General features: G+C 42.7%; 1 protein-coding gene across 2 annotated transcripts in view; it reads left to right on the forward strand.

Annotated features, from left to right (window-relative positions):
* Nucleotides 1-21,180, forward strand: part of HAT1 (histone acetyltransferase 1) — a 64,066-nt gene that overhangs the window by 36,044 nt on the left and 6,842 nt on the right. For both annotated transcript variants that reach the window (XM_075933628.2, XM_006138972.5), the window contains exons 9-10: nt 2,189-2,340; nt 4,351-4,467. In XM_075933628.2, the coding sequence (XP_075789743.1) occupies nt 2,189-2,340; nt 4,351-4,467 (269 nt within the window). The remainder of the gene's footprint in view (nt 1-2,188; nt 2,341-4,350; nt 4,468-21,180) is intronic.

Genomic DNA, 21,180 nt, shown 5'->3' on the forward strand with positions numbered 1-21,180 from the left:
AGCACTTCCGGGTTCCTGATGGTGCCGGACCATCAGGAGTGCGGGAGCATTGGACGCTGGACTAATGGAGTTTTACTGTAACTGGTCACCTATTCACATCCCTAGCTGAAAGCAGTTAAATTATCTTCATTTTGCATATATGTTTTAGCTGGACTTGGCATTTTTTGTCAATAGTTAATTTCTACATTTAGTTTCAGGCACAGAAGCTTGGTTCTAAGTTGTAATCCTGGCCCATGTAAGTGAAATGTATTCAACAGCGTTCATTATGCAAGAACTACTCACCGTTTGTTGTGTTGCTCTAATTCACCCGTTCCTCCTTTACTTTCATTTTAAAAATCAGTCCCCAGTTTTTACTTTAATCACAAATGAATTCTAGTGCATGTCCTCATGCCTTCTTTGAAGGATAGGCTCATAAGGCTCACAATACAAATATGGAAATTAGTCTGCCAAGTTGATATACTTTAACTGTTATTGATCAGAGGCCTTCTCACCTCTTCTGCCAAGAAAATAACTAGCCAATTGTGCAGTACTGTATGTGTGATAGAAAAACTGTTGTGATCTTGTTTTTGTGGTCAGTTTATGCCCTGAAGCCTGGCACTTGATTATCCTTAAATCACAAGTGTTAAGGATCAGATGTTTATTGGCCCTTTTAAAAATCCAATTATGTGAATCTGGCTGTCTGTAGCACTGAATTCCACAAGTTAGAGATTAAAAGTAGCTCCCAGGATCTGGGGAGCCCACTGTTTCTTTCAGATAAACTTTTTGTCAGAGACCTATCTATGAAGATTTAATAAGGGGAGTAAAAGCTGTCGGCAGTGGTTTTTATAAACATTTCCTGCTGAGTAGTTCATAGGTGAGGATAAGTATGCACAAATGACTTCATGCTGGTTTGCATTGTAGTTGATTCATGTCTTTTAAGTTTCCTTCCCACCTCCTTCTCCCAGTAGCTCTCCAGTATTGTGATTTGAATACAGTTAACTCCTTTTGCTTACTGAGAAGCATGTATCATGATAAACTATCAGTTTCCAAATAAAATATCACTAATAGCGAGTCATTAATGTATTCTTAGAATCTCACAGCAGGTTTTTCCATTTGTTATCCTTCATTGAAATGCAGTAGGTGCGTTCCTGTCTGTATCACTAGAGGTGCTTGAATATCCTATCATGTCCAAAGGTATAATGAAAAAAAAGCCAGAGTGTTATGATTGTTAATTATGTGGTAGATTAATAAATATCTAAAAAGTTCAGGCTGGATTTAATAAATAATTTCAACAATTTGAAGCCTGATCTACACTTACTGTATAGGGTAAATCAGACTTCAAATTATCTCAAACATTTTTAAAAAAATTTAATGTAAGTCATCATACATCAACCGAATTATGTCACTGTATACACTACAGCTTTATCCATTTATGTAAGTGCCTTCTACAGTAATAACTTCACTTCCATGAGCCACATGGGGCTTATGTTATGCTACCCACACTGTCTGTGTAGATATTGCATTCTTTACATTGGCTGTTGGCTATGTTGTCAGTTTCACAGCTTTCTGCTCCTTGCAGCTTTTACTATTTTTCTAAAGCTGACATTTTATAATTGGTGAATTTTGGAGGTTGTTTTTACTCAGTGTTGTCCAATTCTTATGACTTGTACTATAAGAACTGTCCTTAAATTGCAAAGCATCGTCATACTCCAACATTGGGAAGCAGACTCTACTGAATTTACAGGAAGGAGTAACTGATATAAATTTGGTCCAGCCCACCTTTTAGTCCCTTACATATTACAATACACTTGATAAGGAAAATCACCCAATGAACTCCTACAAAATAGGTTCTGTGGGGTAGAAGGAGAGTTAAATTTGAAATTAGTCTTCAATTCTCACTTTCTTTTTCTGAGGATATAGCTGAATGTGTTAAGATGTTGTATACTAGGTCTTTTAGACATAATTTTGCTTTAAATATGTAAGAATTTATGACCATCTGTGATCTTTTAAAAACTTATCTTATTTAAATAGGTTTATATTATGGCTATGCCCAAAATATGGGTGAATATTGAAGTAGTTACTTATACTTTTGGTTTTGTGTTTTAAGGATGTTTGTTCTTATCTTTAGTTTCCCAAAGGAACAGATGCTTGAAGAAAGAACAGATTATAGACAATTCATAATTATTGTATAGTTCTATATTTTTTCCAGCTGAAGATCCATCTGACAACTACGTGAAGCTCAGAGACTTTGTACTTGTGAAGCTCTGTCAAGATCTGCATTGCTTTTTGCCAGAGAAGCTAATGCAAGGATTCAGTCAAGAAATGCTGACAGAGGCTCAACAGAAACTGAAAATAAATAAGGTATTTTAAAATCTGTAATGGCATTCTTACGCCTAATCTAATCAAATTTAGTGCTTAGTATTCACTGGGTTTCACAAACATAGTTACTCTGCTCTTAAAGTTTCTAACCCATGTCTCCCACTTTACACACATCATTTCTGGAGTGCATTTAGAAATGAAGTATTTCCTAGCTTATTGTGACGCTATAAAAATATTTTTCTTTCCTACAGTACTTTGATACTTTATCATTATTAGTATTTGGGTATAAGACATTACTGGAAGAAACTGTTTATATAGCTGAAATATGTTTTAAATAGATATATAATAGTTTTTGCTACATTTTTATATTCTATTAAGACACATTGTAAGCTGTGACAGAACTCAAGACTGAAATTAAGCTCCTTATAAAGTGTTAAAACTCTGCAGGAGCAGAGTTGCTTAGGAGTTCTGCTTCTTCCCCTCATTTTTCCTGGATACTCTGATTTATCAAACCTCTGATTTTATGAAAGCCTTAAAAATACCGAAAGTAAAAAAGAAAGTATACCCATATTTTACATAGGAAAAACAACATCGTGCCGTAAGGGGAGAGCAGGTGTACAGATCTCTTGCGTGTCAGTGGGACATTGCATTTGAATGGATAAACATTTAAATGACAACTTACCTAAACAGGTAGAAATAGTACACGTATCAAAGGCTCCATTTCTGTTTAAAGAATGTACAATAAAGGCAGAATGTACGGGCTTTTTAATTTTGAAAATCTGTAACTTGATTGTAAATATTTTGTAGATTTGTGAGGCTTAGAGGGGTAATTTTGCTTTAATACTCATTCTGAGTAAAGACATTTTTAACTTACTACTTAGGTTAATAAGTCTGTAGTTATCCAGTTCTTATGTCTTGTACTATAAAAACCACTTTAAATTTCAAAAAATTGTCATAATAGTCCAGACATTCGGAGGCAGACACACTTAGTTTTAAAACAAAGCGGAACTGAGGTTAATATTTGGTCTAACCAACCTTTTAGTCCCCTACATATTACAACACACAAGTTCTCAAAAGCTGTAGATTAGATGAAACAGTTATGAAATGATATAATGGCAGACACAAATCTGAATTTTTTTTGTGAATTTAGTTAAATACAATTGAATCACTACCTTGATTTGCTCCACTTTACTGGTTTGGAGACTTTGTCCTATTCATCCTCCTCAGCTCATAAATAGTTTAATTTAAAAAATGCTGTACCATGCTTAGATACAAAACTGAGAAGGTAGCTTTAAGGAAAGAAGCATGGAGCAGCTCCAGATTAGCAGTCGAACCCCAGTATTCTAAATTGCTCACCAACAGACCAGTCCCAAACTGTTTTACCAATTCTGGCTGCAGGATTTCTGCCCAGCCTTAGTGATTCTTGGCATAATCCTTAGCATCTAAGTAATGCTGCTTCTGAAGTGCCACTGCATCTGGTACAAAGGATTTTGGGGTGCATTGGAGGCATTGGTTGCATAGGGAGAATTATTTTAGAAGAAACACTGGTAGAAAACTGGGCGGTCTGCAAACTTGTTAGGAACAGGTTACCTGAAAAGCATCACCCTGCTGAAGCATCAGTTGCTGGCTTGGCTGGGCTGCAGCAGTCTCTTCTTCCTCACCTGAAGCAGTCAGGTCACTGCTCTAGTCCGACTTGGCTGGAGCAGCTCCCTGCTTCTAGTGTGGTAGAGTGAGCCTGGCTTGGCCCAAGCAGCCCCTGCCTGTGGCCTGGAGGGCTGGACCCAGTCTGGCCAGAGCAGCCTGCGGTGCAGACATTCCTTTTAACTGGGATGTTAACATTTTAACTGGGATTTTACATTCCTAATTAGGAAATACCAAAAAAGCAACAAAGTGATTGGGGGTGGATGACGTGTCCTTTAAATATCTTGTGATATGTATTTCATGTTAAGCAAAATAATTGACTCTGTAGCATTTTCTTGTCTTTTCATTTCTTAATAAGCTTGAAAATTATAACATCATTATTCATACTGTTCTTTTTTTCCTTTTTATTAGCAACACACAAGACGGGTTTATGAAATTCTCCGATTGCGTGCAACAGACATGGGTGATCCAGAGCAGTCCAAAGGCTATAGGTTGGATGTCAAAAAAAGATTGATTGGCCCATATAAGGTATGTGTGACTTCTTTTAATCCAGCATTAATTAAACGTGGTTTTTGCTTTATTTATATTTTTATTTATTTAAAATATACAGCTGATGCAAGTTATGTTATGCAGAATGAAAGTGATCTTTACCCAAATATACAGCATTTTTATTGCCTAGTTGTATTTTTTTATACTGCCATGCTGAAGATCTTATTTTACATTAGCATATAAAGTCTGAAATACCTCTGAAAATTGCAACTTTTTGGGTATTTCTAATATAACATTTAGTTCTGTTGCATTATTTAAATGATGTTTTGACGCCTCTAGTCAGAGAATTAAGATAGCAGTGCCATCAGTAGGCTGCACACGCAGGGCAGCCAGTTGCTACTCCACATACACAACCAACTGTCCCTTCAGTTCCTTCTTTGCCGCTTTTGGCTTCAGTTGGAACCCAGGAGTTGCCCTCAATGATGTATTACATTATAGTTAGTTAGAAGGTTAGATAGTTGTTAGGGTTTTTTTGTAAAATTGTTCTCGTAGTTTCACTGATAGATTTAAAAAAAAAAATCCTGTTCCCACTTTCATGGCAGTTATGTTTGGGATTCCTAGATCCCAGGATTTAAAAGTGCCTGGAGGCTTTCCATCCTAGTATCAGATGGACGCTCTCAGTGCATCTGGTGCCTGGGTCAGGCACACTCAACCAGCAAGTGCCAGCATTGCAAGCAGCTCACAGCATGGACAAGAAAGGCCAGGGAGCTACAATTTAAACTCCTGCTCCTGGAAAACTCATGCCTCACCAGCTTCGGACCTGTATCACACTACACCTCCCAGACAACCATCTCTGATGGCAGTGTTAGAGAAAGCAGCTCCCTCAGGGTCGAGCTCCACAGTCTCAGCCGTGGCACAGTCCTCGAAGCGCTCTCTTCTTTGCGGTGTAATTTCCACTTTGAGAAAGTGCTCTCTGCGTAAGAAAACGCCATCAGCACCGGCAGCACCCAAGGTTCTGGATTAGGAGGCACGTTTGGCACAGAGATGTCTCAAGGAGCTAAAGACCCGGCATGGTTCAGCTCTGTGGTGCCTACCAAGGAAAAGTCTAAATTGGCACTGACACACACTTCATCAGCTCCAAAAAAGCCACGCTCTATTTTGGCACCGAGCTCCCCCATGCTGCCGCCTGCATTCTGTTGAAAGAATCCAAGCACTCTGCACTGCCTGTGCAGCAGACTGCACCAACACCTTCCTTGGCACCGACCCCCCCTCAGTATCACAGTCTTTCATCACCATTGAAGATCTCTTGGTTACCTTGACACTGGATACACCATTTTATGGCACCAACAGCACCTCAACTACATCTCGCTTCAGCCTATTGGCCACACCAGCTAGAGCAGCACCTCAACTCTCCAGCAATTAAGAGGAAGAGTCCTCTGTGGATCTCCACACTCCCCGGTACTCTTCCCCAAAGCCAGCCTAGCAGCCCCTTTAGTGGCAGCCTACACAGTGGCTACTCCTGCTGATGTCAGTACCATCAAATTGGCTGTATTGGGTCCCATGAATCCCAGCAGCCTCAGCCTATTCCACAGTCTGTCCCTTCTTACAGACCATAGGCTTCTTCAGCACAATCACTTGATCAGTCTGTACTGGAGAGGACCCTGAGGCAACCGAGGAAGAGATGACAGATAACGCTCCTCCACCTACACACATTTCTTCTTCACCCAATGACTGTCATGCACTCTGCCACCATCTTCAGGGAATGATTTTAGGTCCTTTCAAGAGCTGTATAAGAAGGTAGCAGATTCTAGAAGTCTCTCTAGTTAACTTACCAGAGATTCAGCACAGACTCACAAAGATTTTGCATGCCTCCCCCACTCCCAAGCTGGCTTTGCCTATGAACCTAGCCCTGATGGACCCAGCTAAGACCACAAGACAGACACCAGCCCCCATCCCTCCTATCTGCAAGATGTCAGAGAAGAAGTATTAAATGTAGCACCTTAGGGTAAAGACTACTTATTTTCTTATCCCAGTCCAAACTCCTTAGTTGTAGAGGAGGTGAACCAAAGCAAGAATGTTGCATGCACTGCACCCTGTGATAGGGATTGGAAGCAGCTGGATTTATTCGGGAGGAAAGTATACTTGTCAGCCCTCCAGTTCAGGATTGCAAATCATGCTGCCTTTCTTGCCAAATACAAACATAATGTGTTTGAGCAAATGTCATCTTTTATTGAACTTTTACCAGACAATTAGAGAGAACAATACAAGGCAAATTAGTGAAGGAGCTCTTATTTTGCGTACCACACTACAGGCCACACTGGATTCAGAGGATACAGTGGCACAGTCTATCTCCACCACTGTAGTTGTGCAGTGAAAATCCTGGCTACACATATCAAGGTTCCCCAGGAAAGTCCAAGTGACAGCAGCAGACCTGCCATTCGAAGGCTCCAAACTATTCGCCGAGTCCACTGATGCATTTCTCCATATGTTGAAGGATTCCTGGTCTACCTTCAAAATCTTAGGAATACACGTGCCTGGAACCAAGCGAAATTCTTTACACAGAGATATAAGAACACTCGGTTCACTCACCCGGAAAGGCAATACTATAATAGGCATAGGCAGTGCCAGACTAGGCGCAGACAACCCATAGAACAGCCATCAACTTCCCAACTTTCAACAGTGAGACCAACTTTTTGAAGAGCTGGTCAAGGGCACAACGGCCCCGATCTCTCAAGCACCATCTGAACTGGGGATGTTAGCTGTCACTTAACTGAATAGTTGACTAGCTGCATGAATTCTTAGCAGTTAGTCGATGATTCTGTAGTCCCCATGGGTGGGACCAGCAGCCAGTGCAATCTGACTCCATTCCTGGGGACCCTCCTGCTACCCTGTGCTGCTGCCTCTCTATCAGAGGCAGCAGTGCAGGATTCCAGGCAGGAGCTAGTCTGAGGAGAACCAGTTTAAAAAACAGCTCCCCTGACGGACTGGCTGCCTGCCACCTCATGTTGCTGCTTTTGATACAGACGCAGCAGCACAGCGTACCAGCAGTCTCTGCAAGATGTGCAACAGCCTCTGCCTGTGGTGAGCCTGTGCCTGCCACAGGCAGTGGCTGCTTCACCGCAACCTCCCCCCACCCACCCTGATAGAGGCAGCAGTGGGGGGGGGGGAGCAGTTGGCTCCCCCCAGCACTAGCTCCTGCTTCCCCCCCCCCCCCGCCTCTCACTACAGAGGCAGCAAAGGGTGGGAATGCAAGTAGTTGATTAGATTGACTACTTGTTCAAATCCCTAATCTGAATGTTGCTATACTGTTTGACAACTGTCTAACATTCTTCCTTCTACGCAGCCTGGAATACCATCACATCAGACAAATGAGTGCTAGAGATTGTACAGACCAGTTATTGCCTCCCCTTTTCATCTGCCCCGCCTACCCCCCAATCCAGTCCCTCTTCAGGGGCCCATCTCAGGAAATTGTTCTCATGCAATAACAGAACCCACCTGTTGCAACTTTGTGGCAACAGTTCCACACTATCACTAGGGAATCTGGTATTGGCCACTGTCAGCAGACAGGATACTGGGCTAGGTGGATCTTTGATCTGACCCCATATGGCTGTTCTTATCACAGGGGAAAGGGATTTTATTCCCACTATTTTCTTAGAACTAAAAAAACCCAAGAGGATAGAGTCCCATTCTCGACCTATGCAACCTCAATAATTTGCATGCAGTGTTTCTAGATGGTAACCTTAGCTACAATAATCCATGCCTTGGAGAAGGGAGACTGGTTGTCGACCTTCAAACTACAAGATATATATTTTCAGAGCTCAGTACACCCAGCATACGAAAGATACCTGGAGTTTGCAGTTCACAATTGCCACAGAGTCCTCCGATTTGGTCTGTTCACAGCCCCTTGAGTATTTTCCAAAGTCCTAGCAGTGGCAACAGCACATCTCCATAGACTATGAGTGATCATTTTTCCATAAAGGGACAATTGCCTTTTGAAAGGTTCAACCTGCAAGAACACGGAATGAGTTGTCAACATCACCAGAAAGCAAGAACAGTATCATGGTGGACAAACTCAGCAGATACTTTGCCTTAAATCATGAATGGAAGATCTATACCACTATTCTGATCCCTGTATTCAAATGTTGGGGATACCGAACAATAAACATAGTCACAATCAGCCAATAACAAATGCCCACAGTTTTGCTCCTGAGCAGGCATAGGCCCTCAATCCTTAGGGGATGCTTTCACAATAAAATGGGACATATTCCTCATGTACGCTTTTCCACCATTACCATTTCTCCATCATATACATCTCAACATTAACAGCACAAAGCCAGTCTTTTTAATAGCACCCAGGTAGCCCAGACAGACTTGGTATCCTTATCTCCTTCAGATGTCGACTGACTCCATGGCATTTTCCATCGCTCCCACATCTCCTAAAACAGAACAATGATCATCTGTGCCACCTGAACATACAGACTCTACATCTCCAGATGTTGCTCCATGTTGGCTCACATTTGATAGAGGCATCTTGCTCTGCACCCATATAAGAAATCCTTCTGAAACGTCCCAGGCTGAGGGAAGGGGGATTGGATTAGAGCAGGGAGGCTAGAAGTGCCTGGCTGTGGGGGAGGGAAGAGACATTGGATTAGAGCAGGAGAGGAGAGGAGTGCCTGGCTCTGGGAGGAGAAGAGGGGATGGTGCAGAATAAGGCAGCCAACACAGATGTCATATTTAAATTCCAGGACCAAAAAAAAAAAATATCAGCATTTACCTGGTTTACACTGGGTTCTTTTAAAGAAAATTCAAAGGCTGTTGTTTGCCAGTCTGAAACAATTATTCTGAGATATGAGTCTCCCTCTTATTGTTTTTGAACCTCTCATATATGCAGTCTGGGACAGACCTGAATTTTTAGAACTTTAAAAAAAGCCATAATCTTCATAAGTTTATAAAAAAAAAAAAAAAAAAAAGAGGAAACCCTACCAGAGATCAACAAGCTGGAGTGAAACAGGCACTTCAAGTTGTGCTAGTTTACTTCTCAGTTCAGTTTAATTTTAAAAAACTCACAGGACATAATAGGGCAGTAGTGTTAAATTTAAAATACATGATAGGGATGCTTTTTTTTTTTTTTTTTTTTTTTTTTAATAGTGACAGAATATTATTGTATTTTAAAGGTTGGGGTTTTTTTTTTTATGTGATGTTTGTCCCTTGTCAAGTTCTCTGGAGATCTATGGTCTGGCTGTGAATTTTTTAAGTGACTAGAGACTTTCTTATTGGTTTTTTGTCCACATGTCCTGTAATGTTGTTTTTATCACTACATTTTGTGTACTATAGACAGATATATAATACATGGCTCTTTGCACTCTATCCACTGCTATTTTGACTCTTCGTCTCTAGCTGGTTGGCCACCTATGGCATATAGGGTGGCAGCGGGATCTATAATGCCACAGCAGGCATTCCAGTGCTTGGGGGGGGGGGGACGCCGAGCTTTAGGAGGCAGGATTCAGGCAAGCTGGGGGCTGCATCCAGCCCTCGGGCCTTAGGTTCCCCACCCTTGCTTTAAAGGTACATTTGGCTGCAATAACTGCATTTCATCTTTCTATAGAAGATGGCGGTCTTCACTTATCACACCATCAAGTACTTTATTAAGGGTATCCAAGATACTTACCCACCCATAAAGAACCCAGCTCCAACCTGGGACCTCAACTTAGTGCCAACAAGATTAACAGGCAAACCATTTGAAGCTCTGGCCACTTGTTCAATGTTACACTTATCCATGAAGATGGCCTTCCTCATAGCCATCACTTTAGCAAGAAGAGTCGGCAAGCTTGGGACTCTTATGGCAGACTTCCTCTCATTCTTAAAGACACAGCCATTCTTTGCCCACACTCCCAAGTTCCTCCTGAAAGTACCTCTTTCCATTGTAATTAACCTATATACTTAGCTGTTTTTCCCCAAAAAACTTCACACGGACAACAGGAAGCAGCCTTGCACATGATAGATGTCTGCAGGGCAATCACTCTTACGTAGAAAAAACTATGCCATTTTGCAAATCCACAAGACTGTGTCTCAAACACCAGAAGATCCCAAGGCAAGTCTGTTTCTAAACAAAGGCTATCTAAATGGATTTTCAAATGCAATCCACTCACTTACCGGTTCTTTAACCAGGAGCTGCCATCAGTAGTACAAGCATACCAAAAGAATGTGCCTCTGACATTTGCAAAGCTGCAGTCTGGGCCTATGTGCACTTTTTTACTAAACACTAAGCAAAGACTTACCCAGGCTCTGGCACCAACTTTGGGCACACTGTACTTTCCACAGTACGGACTGATGGACTGAAGCTACCTCCTCCGAGCATGAGTACTGTTTCATAGTCACTTAAGGTGGAGCCCACAGGGACACTCTTCAAAGAAAATAAGGTTACCCACTTTGTGCAATAATTTAGGGTCTTTGACATGGTTGTCCCTGTGGTGTCCCATTACCATCCTTCTTCCCCTATGCTTTGGAATCGTCTGTTTCTGGGACAGAGAAGGAACTAAAGGGACAGTTGGCTGCGCATGCAGAGTAGCCACTCTGGTATGTGCTGGCTGTCCTGCGCTCACAGCCTACCGAGAACACTGCTGTCTTAATTCTCCGACTAGAGGCACAGCAGCATTACAAACACCTAAGCTGGAGCACCCACGCAGACAGCCATTTTGAAGTACCTCAGTAACTGCACAAGGTGAGTAACCTTCTCTTCTCCTGAGTGATTATACATGTCCATTCGTGTGCACAAGGTGAGTAACCTTCTCTTCTCCTGAGTGATTATACATGTCCATTCGTGTGTGTGTGTGTGCGCGCGCATGCCAGGGGTACATTTATCAGAGGTTTTTCCCCCAGTGTTACCCATCAGGGCATCATGAGCATCCTCTAGTGCCTTGTGCCACTGCACGAGGTATAAAGAGCACCACTACTCTCCAACATGCCTTCAATTTTTTCCTATTGCCAGTGACAGTTGTTGGCATTTTCAATCTTGTATTTACAAGTCTTCGTCTTTTAGCATATATAGTAGTGCACTATTAGTTTTTAGTCTAATGTAGTGTCTTTGTACATCACTGGATATAAGAGCATATGGAGAGTAGGTTTTTTTCCTAGAATTGGGTCACCAGTTCCCATTTGTATACCAGGCTTGGTATTGGACTAATGTCTTATTCTCCTGGCACCAAGGCCTGTCACGCTTATAAAAGTGCATGCCAAAGAAACTCCCACAGCAGCTGCCTTAAATGTATGGAAGAGGTTCATGTGAGTGACAAATTTCACAAAGGTTTCGAGCCTGGATCAAAAAAGGACAGGTTGCCACACTCAAGTATCTGCTTATGGAGACTGTACTTTGCCCACCATTTGGAACCTTCCCACTCGGAACCGGAATCAAGCACATTTGAGTCAGATAAGAGTGTTCCCTCGAACTGAGTACAGAGACAGATCCTCAACACTAGTACCTAAGAAGAAACAATGTAATTATCCCAGAGGCTCAATGTTGAGGGCTTTAAAATCTATGGTGAAGGTCCCAGGTGGAGGCAAGGATTCAAAGATGTGTCAGAGGCGCTACCAGACTCCATAAACCAGAATATTGCTGACTCCATAGCCTAGGAAGGGTCCAGTGAGACAAATCCCTGAAGTGTTGGCTCACCTTTTGAGACCACAGTCAGGAGCCCTTTCCGGTGCCATCTAAACCTGAGGTTTCTGAGGCAACTTGAGAGTTACCAAACTTGTTGGTGCTGGCTCCTGTCTAGTGCCAGGATTGGACATGCACACTCTTATGGTCCCATTTTTGGCCCCAAACCACCATTCAGTACCAGGGGCTGCTATGGATGCTGCACCTCTTTATAGGGTTCCATTCAGGGGGAAACCAGAAGTTGTCTCACTGTAACCCCCATCTCCACACTTAGAGCCAGTTTCAATTGGTTCAGCTGCCTTATGGTCTGAAGAAGCGGACGGCTCATCAGACACAAAGTTTGGATCATGCCTAGAAGCCCCAGTGGAGTTGTCTGCCCACTGTGGTTCAGGCCACAGCCTCTGTGCACTTAAGGGCCAATGGCCTGTGCATAGCTTGGTCCTGCCTCCATTTGAGTGCTCTTTTTGTACCATTTGAGGCTTTCCTCCCCACAAAAGCCTCTCCCACTCCCTTCTGTGTCAGTTAGGTGCCAGGAGCATTTGCAGCATGGGCTTGGTCTTCCCTTTCCTATGCAAGGGGAACCACTTACTCAGAATCCTCCTGTTGAGGTATTGAAGGAGGGACCTCTTCAACAACACTTTTCTTCCTCACCTGATGAAGTGGAATCTGCTCCTCCCCATTCTGATTATTTCAGAGCTCATCAAGACTTAAGGATGGCTGCAGCTCTGGTTATCCAACCAAAAGAGATGCAGGAAAGTCACAAAGGCTTGTTGACCTTTTTGCCTCAACAGGACCCTCTAGGGCAGGGGTGGGGAACCTCAGGCCCAGGGCCTGGATGTGTCTGGATCCAGCTCCCTCCCCTAGCATTGGTGCTGTGCTGGTGCTCCAGCCCTCTTCTTTCTCCCTGCTGCCCCACTGCAGGGCTTGAGTACACAAATCTACTAGCCTGGGCCCTTCTAGGCACTGGTGTGCAAGGGGAATGTGAGGAGCATCTTTCTCCTCAGTTGGGGACTGTCAGTGAGGGTTTTGTTTTGGGTTGTTTTGGCTTCTCACTTGTGTGTAGCCCCTGATATTTTTGGTGCATCAGTGGCCTGTGACCAAAAAAAGGTTCCCCAGCCCTGTTCCAGGGTCTCTCTCCTTTTAATGAAGCTCTCAGCATTTTATGGCAGACACAATCTTCCCTGCATCCTACTGCTAAAAGGCTGGAGAGAATATATTATGTCCCATCACAGGGATTTGAGCCCTTCTATAACCAACCTTGTCCATGCTCCCTTGTAGTTGCACTAGCAACAGAAAGATTTCCACTCACAGCAATCCCAATATTTGTATTTAGGACCTATCCAGAAAGAGGGGGCAGAAATTGTACAAGGAGCATCCTCCTCTCCCCACCATTTTCTGCTGCTGCCAGTTGATCTAGGCAGACTAACTCTTCTAAACAATCCTGTTGGATCTGTTGGTCAAGAGCAGTCTATCACTTCCCAAAATACCAACTTTTCACAGCCCAATTTTTGCCCATCACCTGCCTCACTTCCTAAGTGCATGGTTCTGTATCATAACAGATTAAACAATCCTAAGCATGGTGGAAGTGGGATACACCCTTCAGTTTATTTCAGTCCTCTCCCCCTTCACCATCCTTCTTCAGAGACAACTGTTATGAGAATGTGCTACATCAGGAGGCCCAGTCACTCTTCGGGGTGACGTATAGGACGTTTCTTCTTCGAGTGGTCCCCGTGGGTGCTCCACTCTAGGTGTCGGGCTCGTCCCGGTGCCGCTGATCGGAGGCTTTTCGTAGCTGTAACCGGCCGGACCGCGCATGCGCGGCAGGCTTTGCGCGGTTTCTTCAGTCACGCGGTCCGGCCCCTCCGCCAGTTCCTTTCAACCGTCCTAGGTTGCTGACGGACATCAGACTCTCTCCTCAGAGACAGCTCCTTTAGATAGAAAAGTTAAAAATTGTCACGAGTTTTCCTCAGTTTATAGTTACATTTAGTTAGTTATTTGTTTAAAAAAAAAATTTTCTTAAAGTTGGACGTAGCTAGTTAAGCTACTGTTTTTTCTATTTTTCGTTATCTTTAAAGACAGAAAATTCAAAATGCCCGGTTCACCGGGGTTTAAGAAATGTTCGCTATGCAAAGACCCCATGCCAGCGTCCGATGGCCACGACGCATGCATACGCTGCTTGGGGGAGTCCCATGTGCCGAGCAAATGTGCCCATTGTTCCAAACTAACGGCCAGAGCACGTAGGGACAGAGATATGAGGCTGAAGCTTATTTTATTTGATAAGGCTCTACAGCCTTCTGAAACGCCTCAAGGAGATTCTTCTCAGACTCGCAAGAGGACGTCTCCACCGCAGAGCGGGTCGACTCAAAAGAAAGCTAAAAGTGTCTCCCCAGCGCGATCTCTGGCTGCGGTCCCTCGATCTAAAATCAGCGAGGGTGACCAGCCAGGTACCTCTGGAATGGGTTAAAAACCCACGAAACAAAAACCGGACAGAAGTAAATCGGTGGGACGGTCGTCTTCAGTGCCGGCACCATCCACTGCCGCCAGCCCTACCAGGCAACAATCGGCACCGATAATTCGAGGGCGGCAACCTATCGGTCCGTCCGACCCTAAGACGTCGGCACTGGGAAGGAATTTTATTCCCAACACTTCTTAATCCTAAAGGCAAAGGAGGATCTTGGGTGTGTATTAGATCTTAAGGAGCTTGAAGGCGTTCCTGAAGGAAACAACAAAATTTCAGACGGTTCCATCTGTTCTCCCTTCCTTAGATCCCGAGGTCTGGCATCTGCTCTTGACTTAGAAGACACATTTTCGTATGGGCCTCCAAAAGTTTGTCAGATTTATGGTCAGTGGTTCCCATTACCAATTCATAGTACTGTTTTTCGGCCTGTCAGCTGCCTCTCATGTATTCACTAATTGCTTGGCTGTAGTAGTAGCATTCCTGCCAAGCTCCGGAATTCATATATTCCCTTATCTAGACAATTGGCTAGTGAGAGGGTGGTCCACATCTCAGATATTCTCCAGCATAGTCACTAAATGGTCCACATTTGATGAGCTGGGCTTCATATACTTTTTCTGTACTGAATTTACATTGAATTTTGTTTTAAATTAGTTTTCACATTGCACATTCTTGAAATATGACCACTTTGCATATCTGTTTTTTCACTAATTAGCAGTTGAGGTTTTGTTGTATATTTTAGTCATAAGTATAATTTGAAATAACAAGTGCATTACTTCTGTAGTTGAATAAGTAAATTCCAGTCAAGCTGTTTCTAAAAAATGCTTCTCAGAACAATAACAATTGAACTTCTTGTACCTATGTCACTTTCCAAATTATAACCTATTATTAAACAGTTTTTATGTTGTCAAACATTTTCTGATTTTTACATCAGAGACAATACCTTTCTTGTACTGGTGATAGTCTGATATTTATAAAGAACTCTGAGATCTACATTTGAAGAAGGCTGTATGAATACAGAACATTACAAACTACCTACAACTCTCAATTTCATGGTAGACACATTCATCATACAGCTGCTTCCTAGATTAATGAAGCAAGTGCAGAAAATCAAAACCAAAAATTCTATAACACTTTCACTCTTTTAGAATTGTCCATGTTAACAAAGAGATCATTGTTGAAAATAATTAATGAAGGTGCATCTGTTTTTCTTGGCCCATGCATTCAAGGGACTGCTGAAGTTGAGAATGTTATGAGTATAATCACTGTGATTACAGATTTTCCTTTTTTTAAGCTGTTTTTTTAAAAAAGCAAAACATTTGGTATAAAAATGATCAGAAGAAAATAATTGTTTGAAGTTGAGGCCATGGATTACTTATGAAGTCATGTAGGGCATCAAGAAAGGGAAGAAAATTTTCTCCAAGTAGGGATGTGAATGACTAGTCAACTAGTCACTTTTTTACCCCTTCTCTCCCCTTCTTTCCCCCCCCCCCCCCCCCCCCCCGGCCTCTATCAGAAAGAGGCAGCAAGGCTGGGGGAAGGGGAAGCTTCAAAGCGGCAGCGGGGTCAGCAAGGAAGTCCCCAACTGACTCTGGGCTCCACACAATGCTGTCGCTTTGAAATGCTGTGGCTTTGAAATGCTGTGTGCAGCCCGGTATCCCCAGGCTGCATGCAGGACTCCCCCGCTGACCCCAGGCTTCATGCAGCAGTGCCGCTTTGAAACACTATGGGGAGCACGGAGCTGATGCTACACTTCAAAGGCGGCGGAGGTGCCCTTATCATCTAATCGAATAGTCAGTGCAAATTACATTGACTATTCAGTTAGCCAGATAATCGAAATTTTGCATCCCTAATAGAGGGAGCTGATGACTCAATTGTAATTTATTGAAAGTGTTCTCTTTAGGATATTAAGAGAGCATGGAAGGACACTGTCAGCCAAATAAGCAGATGATTTGTTTAGTGACTGCTGAAGGGGTAAATAGGGACTGTTTTCAGTGATGGGTGTAGCTCCAGGTGTAGGAAGAGGCCAGCAAGGAGCTGTGTTTGAGCAGGGAAGTAGTTCAGGATGTAGCTAGGAAATGTTTGGGTGGGAGAGTAGCTCAAGGTGTGAGTAGGGGGGTATCTCAGGTTGAGGAGAGGGATAGCTACCAGCTGTATGCCAAGTAGGTCCCCATACATTGTCTTAATGGTTCCAGGTGGCTCTTAATGGCTGCATGAACAGTCAAAGTGGACTGGAAGCTGAGGGGAATGCCACAGCTGCTTGAAGCATGGCACAACTAGCCAGAGGAGCAGCTCCCCTGTACTGCCTTGCTCTGACTTCCCACCTACGACTTGGCCAGAGGGTTGGGCCTGAAGGGGGCTAGAAGAGAGGATGTGAGGGGCAGCTGGGTAATAGTTTCTTTAAGCCAAAATCTCAGCATGTATAGACACGGAATTTATCAGCACAGTCCCTGTGCATTGCATATACAGCTTTGTTGTGGATGCCCACTCTCTACTTCAGAATCATAGAATCATAGGACTGGAAGGGACCTCGAGAGGTCATCGAGTCCAGCCCCCGCCCTCAAGGCAGGACCAAGCTCCGTCTACACCATCCCTGACAGATGTCTATCTAACCTGTTCTTAAATATCTCCAGAGAGGGAGATTCCACCACCTCCCTTGGCAATTTATTCCAATATTTGACCACCCTGACAGTTAGGAATTTTTTCCTAATGTCCAATCTAAACCTCCCCTGCTGCACTTTAAGCCCATTACTCCTTGTCCTGTCCTCAGTAACCAAGAGGAACAAATTTTCTCCTTCCTCCTTGTGACACCCTTTTAGATATTTGAAAACCGCTGTCATGTCCCCCCCTTAATCTTCTTTTTTCCAAACTAAACAAGCCCAGTTCACGAAGCCTGGCTTCATAGGTCATGTTCTCTAGACCTTTCATCATTCTTGTCGCTCTTCTCTGTACCCTTTCCAATTTCTCCACATCTTTCTTGAAATGTGGCGCCCAGAACTGGACACAGTACTCCAGCTGAGGCATAACTAGTGCAGAGTAGAGCGGCAGAATGACTTCACGAGTTTTGCTTACAAACACCTGTTGATACAACCTAGAATCATATTTGCTTTTTTTGCAACAGCATCACACTGTTGACTCATATTCAACTTGTCCACTATGACCCCTAGATCCCTTTCCGCCATGCTCCTTCCTAGACAGTCGCTTCCCATCTTGTATGTATGGAACTGATTGTTCCTTCCTAAGTGGAGCACTTTGCATTTCTCTTTATTAAACCTCATCCTGTTTACCTCTGACCATTTCTCTAACTTGCTAAGGTCATTGTGAATTATGTCCCTATCCTCCAAAGAAGTTGCAACCCCACCCAGTTTGGTATCATCTGCAAACTTAATAAGCGTACTCTCTATCCCAATATCTACATCATTGATGAAGATATTGAACAGTACGGGTCCCAAAACAGACCCTTGAGGAACTCTACTTGTTATCCCTTTCCAGCAGGATTTAGAACCGTTAACAACAACTCTCTGACTACGGTTATCCAGCCAATTATGCACCCACCTTATCGTGGCCCTATCTAAGTTATATTTGCCTAGTTTATCAATAAGAATATCATGCGAGACCGTATCAAATGCCTTACTAAAGTCTAGGTATATGACATCCACCGCTTCTCCCTTATCCACAAGGCCTCGTTATCCTATCAAAGAAAGCTATCAGATTAGTTTGGCATGACTTGTTCTTCACAAACCCATGCTGGCTATTCCCTATCACTTTATTACCTTCCAAGTATTTGCATATGATTTCCTTAATTACCTGCTCCATTATCTTCCCTGGGACAGACGTTAAACTGACCGGTCTGAAGTTTCCTGGGTTGTTCTTATTCCCCTTTTTATAGATGGGCACAATATTTGCCCTTTTCCAGTCTTCTGGAATCTCCCCTGTCTGCCATGATTTTTCAAAAATCATAGCTAAAGGCTCAGATACCTCCTCTATCAGCTCCTTGAGTATCCTGGGATGCATTTCATCAGGACCTGGTGACTTGCTGACATCTAACTTTCCTAAGTGATTTTTAACTTGTTCTTTGTGTATCCTATCTTCTAAACTTACCCTCTCTCTACTTGTATTCACTACGTTAGGCTTATTAGTAGGCCTCTTTTCTATTAGGCACTGTTCCTTTTATCTCTTCAGTTCTCCTTCCACCCATGCCTGAGGGTGGCAAAATCAATCAATACTCTTTTGATGAGCCCAGTAAGATAATAACTTCTACTGTTTTCTCCCATTTCAGCAGAATTAGTTTGTTCCTCAGATGATTTACTTCCCCAAATAAATTGCTTCAAGGGAACCCACTCTTGGAACTGACATATCAGAATCTCCAAAGTAGCAAGCTTCAGAAGCTGGTACACCCACCTAGGCTCCCTGATGTGCTGACTGAAGTGTTCCCAGGAAAATGGTCATTGGAGCATCAATTGAGTGCAATTTGGGTTCATCTGGTATGTGTTGAACAACACTATTTCCCTAGAGCCTGTAAATCCAGTATTAGCAGTCTTGCCAGATGTAAGGGCATTTTGAAGTTCCTCTTTATATAGTGATGATCAGGATTATACCTTGGATTGTCATGCCATGATAGGAAGCAGACAATTATGTGCAGGGTTGTCTCAATAAATGCTCCTGCCAAAGAGTAATTAAGCTAACCCAACATGTTTAACATACCTTTCTGCACCCTCCGCCACTTCCATCATCTCTGGAGTCCCCAAGATGCAACTTACTCTACGAAAGTGAGGTTCTTGTTATTACTCTCAGCACAGATTGAAATCTGTTTGGAAGATGGTCACCTTTTCTTTCAAATGGGAGTCCTGTGCCTTCATCTCATCCACCATTATTAGTCAGAGTTGCCATGAAAATTGGCCTGAACAGGATCTTAATATGTTACGGCAAGCTCTCTTAAAGCTCCCCAGTAATCAGAGATCTCCTGATTTGGGCTTAATCAGGCATCCAAACCAGAGGTGCTTATCTCTAAGCTGGGGACTCAGCCTAATATTTTCAAAGTATTTTAACCCCATTGAAATCCACTGAGCATTTTAGATTAAAATATCTCACCCGAAGAAGCTGAACCTGTTGGACTCTTGCCTATTCAAGGGGTGTGGGAGAATTATCCTGATATCTGTATGAGATGATAAAACTAAGATTTACCACTGAATTCTTCTGTACTTGCAGCCTAGTGTGGCCCCTTTCACACTAACCCTAATATTATTTTAAAAAGCCTTTGCCAAGGCCTTGTAGGTTTGTTATCCCATTTCTCCCCTGCTTCCAAGGGCTTTGATCGTACACAAAGGCTTATGTTCGTACTATCTATGTTGCCCTTTGGAGATTCACCATCACCTTCTGAATGTTAAGAAGCTAAAAATACTCTCCAGACAGAACAGAAATCTTTCTGCAGATAGAATTGTCTTTTTCATTTTGAATAGTGATCATGAAAAGCCTCAAAGCATCAAGATCAGTGTAGCAGGATGAGTTTGTTCTGCTTCTGTTTGGGTCTCAGAATCAGCAGGAAAACTTGCACTTCCAAAATCAGCCAACTATGTCCATGATAGCTTCAGAAACAGCATCTTAGAAGATTTTTGTGATGGACCTGGCTGTTTTTGCTGATTTTATTAAGCATTACAAAACTGATATTGTAGTCTTGTTAGATGTTGCTTTCTATTACTTGGTCCTGCAAGATTATCCTTTTCTTGTTCCTGTATTCTTTTCTTTGCTGTTTAATTTCCATTTGGGCCAGGACTGGTAGATTGATGATAGTATGAGAATGGAACAGTTCCTTTCACTATACATTGATCATCTCCCCGTGACACCAATTATTTTATTCTCTCCTGGAAGTTGTTATTGATTGCTATTGCTGGGCACTTACTGTTAGATGTGGATATGCTTTGCTTAAGGTTTTGAAATATCTAGTGGGAGTATGTTGAAGCACCTTTTTCCTTTATAGACTGGAAATTGGTGTCTGTGGTCTTCTAGAGAATTGTTTTTGTGACAACGCTATGGACTGTACTGGGTTTTTATTGGTAGGGAACTACCATCTCGCAAGTAAGGAACAAAAATGTCACATTACACATTCATTTTCAGTCCACACTGGTGTAATGCCAGTGAACGTAATGTGTAATGCCAGTGAATGTAATGGGATTGAACAGGTGTAACTGGCTGAAGAGGTGTAAGTGAGGGTAGAATTGAGTATGCAGAATCTTACAGGTGACCATGAGAAAGAAACACTTTAACTTTTGCTGTAATATCCCAATTTGGCAGCTTATAAAAAATATAAAAACCTGAATAAATTTGATCTTTAAAATAACTTGCAAATAACGTAGAACCTCATGCTGCCACTTGAACAAAGTCACTATTTCAAAGTACAGCTAGACTTTAAAGGTACCTCCCCGCATTTCTGAAAAACTAATTGTTTTTAAGAATTCATAGGTGACACTGTTCCAATTAAATAACTTTCAAATAAATTGGATACATCAGTGTGAAGGGAGATTGGTTGTTGGTTTTTTTTTTTACATAGCAGCTTCTTGGAGGTTGCAAAGAATAGTGCAAAGAGCAAGACTGGAAAAAAATTAACAATTATACTGGTGACTGAACTGCTGATTGGAAATGGGCA

The sequence above is a fragment of the Pelodiscus sinensis genome, chromosome 7 (genome assembly GCF_052426305.1).
Source record: "Pelodiscus sinensis isolate ZL-2025 chromosome 7, ASM5242630v1, whole genome shotgun sequence".
Lineage (NCBI taxonomy): Eukaryota > Metazoa > Chordata > Testudines > Trionychidae > Pelodiscus > Pelodiscus sinensis.